Source organism: Eschrichtius robustus, chromosome 11 (assembly GCF_028021215.1).
Source record: "Eschrichtius robustus isolate mEscRob2 chromosome 11, mEscRob2.pri, whole genome shotgun sequence".
In the NCBI taxonomy this organism is placed as follows: Eukaryota; Metazoa; Chordata; class Mammalia; order Artiodactyla; family Eschrichtiidae; genus Eschrichtius; species Eschrichtius robustus.
In genome coordinates, this window is record NC_090834.1 from 101,561,089 (window position 1) to 101,569,312 (window position 8,224).

General features: G+C 40.2%; 1 protein-coding gene across 1 annotated transcript; it reads left to right on the plus strand.

Moving 5' to 3' along the window:
- The first annotated feature begins 802 nt into the window (after positions 1–802).
- On the plus strand, positions 803–8,224 carry LOC137772273 (fatty acid desaturase 2-like protein FADS2B). Its single transcript, XM_068556129.1, has 6 exons — positions 803–826; positions 988–1,085; positions 3,383–3,479; positions 5,279–5,358; positions 6,597–6,722; positions 8,164–8,224. Exons 1-6 carry the CDS (start codon positions 803–805, stop codon positions 8,222–8,224), a joined length of 486 nt encoding a protein of 161 aa, XP_068412230.1.

Sequence of the window (8,224 nt, forward strand, 5' to 3'; positions counted from 1 at the left end):
TGGCTTGAACAAACAGTAAGTTCTTTGGATAGACTTGAACTTTCTCAGGCAGGAACTTTAAGGGGGCTGGGGTCATCCCAGGGGCATGGCCTTGAGCTATTCTTAGAAACTATGCTAGCATTTGTGCAAGTCCCTTAGTATGTAGGGTGGACAAAATCATTTGTGCTGACAGTTTGCAGAGTTTGAATGTTTACGGGCCCACTTTGAAGCCTAGTCAAGAAAGGGGCTCAGAGGATCTGACTAAAGTTTGGTCAAGGAGAGAGTTGTCAAAATCCAAAGGGTCTCCATCAGACTCTTACATGCTCCAGGCAGCCTCACTGGTCCTGGGGGAAAAGCAGGTAAATAACTATGTGGCCAGGAACTGAGTACACCTGCTCTATTTCTGCCACCTCGACATACTGTGATAGGGCCCAGTGCTAAGGATCGTGAAGGACTGAAGGATTCCATGGACCTTGAGAAAACTTGAAAGCTCACAGCAGAAGCCCTTCCAGGATGCCTTCATCAAGAATGACTCAAATCTTCAAAGCTTCCCTAGTCTCCTGAAGGGAGCTGGAACCAAAGTCCTGGTTCAGCCTCAGAGACTCTAAAGCCCAGTGGAGTCTAGGATGTGGTCGTGGATCTCCACCTTGCATCCCTTCTCAGGGGTTAACATTCCAGGGGTGGCATGTTAAGGAGATCGACCCCTGCTGGTTTCCAAGGGAATCACATTCTGTTCATTTGTTCACCATCTTTTAAAAATTGTTCTTCAGTTGGGCTCCCCCTCCTCATGCCTGTGTATTTCAATGGGCAATCCATGCAAGTGATGTACCTCCAAAGGTATTGGGAGGTGAGTAACTTGCCTCCTTCTCTAAAACTAGATCAGGCTGGTAGAAAAGGGGAAATGAAAATGCTTGGTCCCTTCCAGATGTAGCTCCCTTGAGTAATAGGATATAAGATTTAGCCAGTTTTATTTCCAAGAGCCTAACTTTCAAGCACTTCTTTCTGCAGGACATTGCCTGGGTCAGCAGGTTTTACATCCGCTATTTCATCACATTTGGCCCTTTCTATGGAATCTTCGGAACCATGGTGCTCATATATTTAGTCAAGTAAGAAAGCAAGAATATTCTCTTATTCTCATTACCTAGATGGCCCTTTACCTTCCTTATCTGAGCTATTTATGATTAGCAATGATTAGCAGATTATGACCATGCCCCGTTCTCTCATAACTGAGACGTTTCCAAGAAAATGTGGGAAAAAATAGCTGAAATAGGTGAATAAGAAGAGTTCCTTGGAAAATGAATTTGCCCAAACTTGCCTTTTTTTCCACTTGCTTAACTCCCCATTGCAGTACAGTCATCCCTCAGTATCTGTGGGGGATTTGTTTCTGGATCCACCACAGTTACCAAAATCCAGAGATATTCAAGTCCCAGAGTCAGCTATCTGTATCTGTGGTTCCGCATCTGTGGATTCAACCAACTGCAGATCATGCAGTATTGTACGTATTTACTGAAAAATATCCACATTTAAGTGGGCATGCATGTTGCTCAAAGGTCAACTGTGTTCCATCTGATCCCCAAGTCCTTAAAAATTGTAATCCAACTAGACATCATAACTCTTGCCAAAGATAAGGGAAGGACAGGATTTTTTTAAGTTATTTTATGACTAGAGATTTTCCCAAAGCCCAAATGACTTCAGACTGAAAAACCCTCTTCAAATCCCCAATTTATTCCTCCCTCATTCTTTCACATTATTATTCTAAATCCTACATAACAATAAAAATAATGGTAGCTACTATGCATCAGGCAATTTGCTAAAGGATTTACATGCATTATCTTATTTGATGTGATTATACTTACAAAACCCTGTAATGTAGATAGTATCAGCTTCATTTTTCTTTCTTTTATATATTTTCAAATCTTTTACTTTAATGATGACCAATGATGTATTCATAATTAAACATATTTCAGAAAACCAAGGTTGTGTGTAACAAGAAATGTTGGGCGTTTCTTTGTTTGTTTCCAAGGGCTAAGTGGGGACTCCGGAGTCAGACTTGTCTGTGTTCCAGGCTCTACCACATGTTAGCTGTATGACCTTAGTTAATTTCTCTACACTTTGGCTTTTACATTTGTAAAGTGGGGCTAGTGACAGTACCTACAACGTACGATTGTCATGAGCATTAATGGGACAGTAAAAAAGATCATAAAGGAAGCCTCAATAAATGTTAACTGTTACATTATTATCATTATCATTATAGTATTATTATTACTATTAGTCACTAAGTATAATGTTTCTATGTTTCTTTTGCATTGGAACAATAGAGCATGCTTATAATTAACTAATAAGTTCATTGTTATCTGTCGCGGTTTATCTGTTGATCTGGTTCTTGGAGAAGTTAGCCATGCTCTTCTGTTTCTTCAGATATAGTGTGGTAGAAATTCTACTGCTCCTTATTTTGTCTTTAATTGTCTTTCTTCTTTGTGCTTCACCTATCAGTTGCTTTGACATTGGTGAATATGATGTCAAAGCTTATGCATTTCAATATGTCTGTTTTTGACTTTACAGCTTCATTTTTCTGATAAGAGAGCTGAAGCTCAGAGAAATTAAATCACTTGCTGAAGGTTATAGAGCAAATAAGGGCCAGTGGCAGTGCCAGATCAGAACTTAACCCAGCTCTATCTGATGACAAAGTCCAAGCTGTTAATCACTTTGCATACACCCTTTAAGTTACCTAGGTATCTTTTGAACCTTGCACCAATGCCAGAGCAAGCTTTGGGGGCACGTTAGGCTGCAAGGCAGGTCATGTGACTGAATGCTTAGTGTGTCACCTCTAGATGTAAAAGGCCTCCAAAGACTGTCATACAGAGTGAAGTCAGAAAGAGAAAAACAAATATCGTATATTAACACATATATGTGGCATCCAGAAAAATGGTATAGATGATCTTATTTGCAAAGCAGAAGTAGAGACACAGACGTAGAGAACAAACGTATGGATACCAAGGGGAAAGCGGGAGGGGGCAGGAGGAATTGGGAGATTGGGATTGACATATATACACTATTGATACTGTGTATAAAATAGATAACTAATGAGAACCCACTGTATAGCACAGGGAACTCTAGTCGATGCTCTGTGGTGACCTAAATGGGAAGGAAATCCAAAAAAGAGGGGATATATGTATACATACAGCTGATTCACTTTGCTGTACAGTAGAAATTAACATAACACTGTAAAGCAACTCTACTCCAATAAAAATTAATTTTAAAATAAAAGAAGAAAACAAATAACCACCGTATTATTGGAACCTTTGAGTCCCTGCCATTTCCTTTAATGCTCAGCCAGATCTGCCAGTGGTTGGAACTGAAACTCCCCAAGGAGTGACTGCTTCCTCCTTCTATTCTCTGAAAGGTTTCTTGAAAGTCCCTGGATTGCATATGTTACCCAGATGAGCCACATATCAATGAAAATGAGCAGAGAGGAGAACAAGGACTGGCTTAGCACTCAGGTAATCATGGAGTTCCTGGGAAAGCATCATCAAAGCACCCTGATTTACAGTCTGTTTATGTCAAATAATAATAATTCATACTTATTGAATGCTTGCCAGGGGCCAAGCACTGTCAACTGCTTTGCATGTAACTACATGAGATACATGCTATATTCCCACTTTATAGATGATAAAATTGAGGCATGAAGACGTTGAGTAAGTTGCATAAGACCACACAGCTAATAAGTGGTAGAAGCAGGTTTTAAACTTAGGCAGTTCGATTTCAGAGCTTTTGCTCCAAACCAAGGGTTAGTAAAGTACAGTCCAAGGGCGAAATCCAGCCCACTCTCTGTTTTTATAAATAAAGTTTTATTGGAACACAGCCATGCTCACACATTTACATATTATCTATGACAGCTTTCATGCTACAACAGCAGAACTGAGTAGCTGTGATGGAGAATTAAAATATTTACTGTCTGGCACTTTATAGAAAAGGTTTGCTGACCCCTGCCCAACATGAAACAGGCTTTCAATGAATCTGAGACTCCTAGAATTAGAGAATGAATTTTATGACCTAGAAGGACCCTGGAATCCACCTCATTTCATTGTATAGATGAAGAGGCCCAGAGAGGAAACATGGCATGCTCTGCAAGCATGCTGTTAACGATTAACAGAATTGTGACCCATGCAGAATACACCTGCCTCCTAAGCCTTCCACTGGCTGTGCCATGATTAACTGGAGAATCCAGTCATTACACTGCTTCTTTCTCCAAGCTCATTCCCAGACTCAGTGGACCTTCCAGAGAGTACTGGTTCTCAAACTGCTTGGTCACAGAACCACTTCACACTCTTAAAAGTTATTGAGAACCTCAAAGAGCTTTTGTTTACAGAGGTTATATCCACTGATATTTACTGTATTTGAAATTAATACTGAGAGTTTTAAAATAATAAGAATAAAGCCAATGCATATTAACATCAGAGTGACGATGTCATCCCATGTTTAGTAGCCTCTGGAAAAATGCATTCTATAAGCATGAGAGAATGAGAATGAAAAAGGCAAATACTGTCTTATAAGGATTATGGGAATCGTTTTGACCTTGCAGATTCCCTGAAAGTGTCCTCGGGAAACCCAAGGTGCTCTAAATTACACTTTGAGCAACCACATAGAGCAGCCACAAAAATAACATTCAAAATGGCAACAACGCCAACAAGAACTAAACCTTAGAAAGGCACTGAATAAAATGACATTCGTAAAGGTTCTTAATCTAGGTAGTCTGGAGAAGCCTGTGAACTTCTCCTCAGGATAATGTTTTTAAATGTATAAAATAAAATACCTTAGATTACAAAGGAAATATTTGTATAGAAATGCATTTCTATGCACAGAACCCTTGACTAAAGCCCTTGCATGCCGTACTCCTCATTTAGAAGTTCTTTCAGTCTACCCTATGGAAATGGTATTCAAACCCCTGCAATTTCTACCAAAGTCCTACAATCCTACTTCCATCTGCCGAAGTCCTCATTCATGACACCTTAGTCTTCTGTATTTGAGGGCTGAGAGTGACTTAGCTCCCTCAAATCCTACATACTTCTTCATATCTATTGCCTCATATATACTTAGCAAAATGTCTTATTGCCTTTTTAAATTGTAAGCTCCTTGAGACCTGGGACTGTGTATCTTTTTTATCCCTCATGGTTTCTTACACAAAATAGGTACTCAATAAGCACTTGTGGAATGATTGACTGAATAAAAGAACAACTAAACATTTTCTTTGTTTGACATTTGGGCTCATTTATATCTAATGTAAGCTTTTTCTTTGCAGGTCTTGGCCACCTGTAATGTTGAACAGTCCTTTTTCAATGACTGGCTCACTGGGCACTTGAACTTTCAAATGGAGCACCAGTGAGTGAGAGAAACAGTTCATGATAAAGGGCAAGGGCTGTCACTTATAACTGCCCCCCATATAGTCCAGAGCAGAGCCCTAGGCTTGGGATCTAAAAGAGAAAACATGAACCAGAATTCTCTAAAGGCTGCTATTTTTCTATTAACGTCAATGGTAAGGAAGGGAAGAAAGAAATGAAGGAGGTGAAACAATTGTGAGTAAGTGGAGTGAAATCTTGGAAAAGTACCAGGGACTCAGTTTCCAGATTCCTATGGGCTTAGGAATTGGTGATTGTTTTCTTTGCATTTGGTTTGTTGGCAAAAGCCAAGAAAAATCATGGCGATTGGGTAACCAACGTCTGTTGAAACAACTACAATTTAATTTAAATATTTACTTACCTGTATCTTTAGAGCCAATGTTACAAAATAATGAATAATGAAGTGGAGTCCCTGCTGCAATTTCTAGATGGGATCTGGAAATACTTTACCAGTGGGTCAGTTAGGGAGATATGCCTGAAAGAAAGAGAAAATGATAATATTTTGAGAGTCAATTTCTCCAGAATATTCAGGGGAGAGACTTTCCACATTCTCTTTGTCTAAGTCATGTCTATGATAGTCAAAGAAGGAAAGAGACCTTATATTTATTCAAGGGGTTTTCTCATTCTTTTTCTCATGTTAGTCCTTGAAAATTTCAGCCAAACAAAAGAAGGATTATTATTTATAGTTTATCAAAGAAGAGGTTAAAACCCAAGACAGTCATCTGGCTGATTAGTGAAAACCTTGGATAAAAACCCATCTCTCCTCACTTCTTATTCCTTTCCTGGGACTTTTAGCTATATACCATGATTAGAACTTATTGAATATTCATCTATTCATGGTGCAGAAGTTAGAGAGACAGAGACAAAGATAAAGATGGAGATTAGCAGGGGTGGGGTAGGGGGGTTGATATCTCCAGCTCTCTGGGTCGTTCAAAATGGTAGAAAACCCTATACTTACATTTGATCTGGTCAAAACGAAACCTACTGATGGAGCTAATATGTATTCTCTTAGTTCTGCCTAAACATTTGCCACCCACAGGGCTTGCAGAGGGCTAAGAGATGAGTGCTCCATCAGGTTCCTTAACTTCCCAGAACAAAAGTATCGTGCAAGTTCAAGGTTGGGTCTGCGTGGCTGATATAATTTTATTTTATAATGGGGAAAGAAAACTCTGGGTTTCTCTTTAGGTCTAAGCTTTATATCTCTTCTCTCTGTTTCCCTAGTCTGTTCCCCACAATGCCATGCCATAATTATCACAAGGTGGCACCTCTGGTGAGGTCACTGTGTGCGAAGCACGGGCTGCAGTATGTGAATAAGCCCTTGTTGAAGGCATTTGGAGACACTGGCAGGTAATGACAGTCTCTCAACTCACAGCTCTCATTTCCCTTCACTGCTGGTCCCCAGACTGTTCGCTGGCTTATGCATCATTCACCGAACAACTATTTATTAAGCAACATCCGTGTGCCCAGCATGGACGTGAGACTCTACAGGGAACAACAGCGACAACAGAAATGATAATAGTAATTCCTACCATTTACCTACTGCCTTCCAGGTACTTCTTAGTGAAAATGCCTTGTTGTCCTACTAAATTTCAAGCTTCTTATAAACCAGGGTTGTGTATTATTTGTCTTGTATCCCCCAAAGAGCCTTGACATGCTTTAGAACTTAAGTGGTGGGAGGGACTCTCAAATCATCTGGTCCAGGGTTGCAAACTAAGATGTCTGCAGGGTCCAGTGGGACATAAGTGTGTGGATCAGGCAGGGGTGACTGTCTAACACTGGAGAGACCTGAAGGAACTGCAAATCCATACTCATCCTGAAGCATTCATAGTTCCTTAGAGAACATTGTGCTGGTCAAATTAACAGCCAGTGACCTTGGTTGAATAATTTTTTCTTTGGGGATTAGGAAAAAGAAAAAAAAGCAGTATCTTAAATACGCCAGCAAGGCCAGGCCTGGTCTGATCTGATCCCTGAATAGTGTTCCATTTTCAGGCTTTCTACCACTGCCCTCCTTCTTTTCTGCCCTCCAGATATCTAGCCTCCCTTCAGTTGCTACATAACTCCCTGCCCCTTGCCATATCATAGCCTTGGTCATCTTTTCTTCCACCTAGAATATTCTTCCAACCTGCCACCTCCCCTCCTGTCACCTTGTCAATTTCCATTCACTCTCCAAAGCTCACCTCAAAGGTCTTTTCCTCATCTTAGTCTTCCCTTGCCCCCAAGACTAAACCTGTCACTTGTTCTTACAGCGCCTGGTTCTCTTCATTTCTGACCTTTATCACAATCATGATTAAATACCATATTGGGTAATAAACTATGTAATATGTGTCTCCCAAGCTAGACCAGGAACTCCATGTGGACAAGACTCACATCTCTCCTATTCATTGCGGTATCACCAGAGCCTAGAAAAATATCTTTCACATTATAAAATAGGAAGGGTAAGTGGATACAGGATGGGTTGGCTTACAGGTATATGCTTTATCTTACGGAGATTCAGAGGAGCTTTTTCTTTTAATACTAGAGAAAAGGATAAGTGATGCTTTGGAGTACAGAAGAGAATAAAATGAAAGAAAAACTCAATCTCCTTCATATAGAAAAGGTGAACTCACCTTCTAAAAAATAATTCAGTGTATCTGACCCCCTCCACTGGGCAAGAAAGAAAGACATCTTTCAGATACAGCTGAAGATGACAATGTTGCCCTGAATTAAGCAAAAGAGCAAATGTTCCATGAAGTAGCTCCTTTGACATGACAGTCTCACCTACTGATGATTTTGTTTGCTCCTCCCACAGAGCCTTGAAGAAATCCGCAGCCCTCTGGATGGATGCTTATTACACCCATCCAGAAACATGA

What these genes read in the sequence shown, in the direction of transcription:
- LOC137772273 (XM_068556129.1), top strand. Translation starts at nt 803, where the DNA reads ATGTACCTCCAAAGGTATTGGGAG. An exon ending in GTGCTCATATATTTAGTCAA is followed by an intron (nt 1,086 to 3,382) that starts GTAAGAAAGCAA and finishes ATTCTCTGAAAG; the next exon opens with GTTTCTTGAAAGTCCCTGGA. An exon ending in AGGACTGGCTTAGCACTCAG is followed by an intron (nt 3,480 to 5,278) that starts GTAATCATGGAG and finishes TTTTCTTTGCAG; the next exon opens with GTCTTGGCCACCTGTAATGT.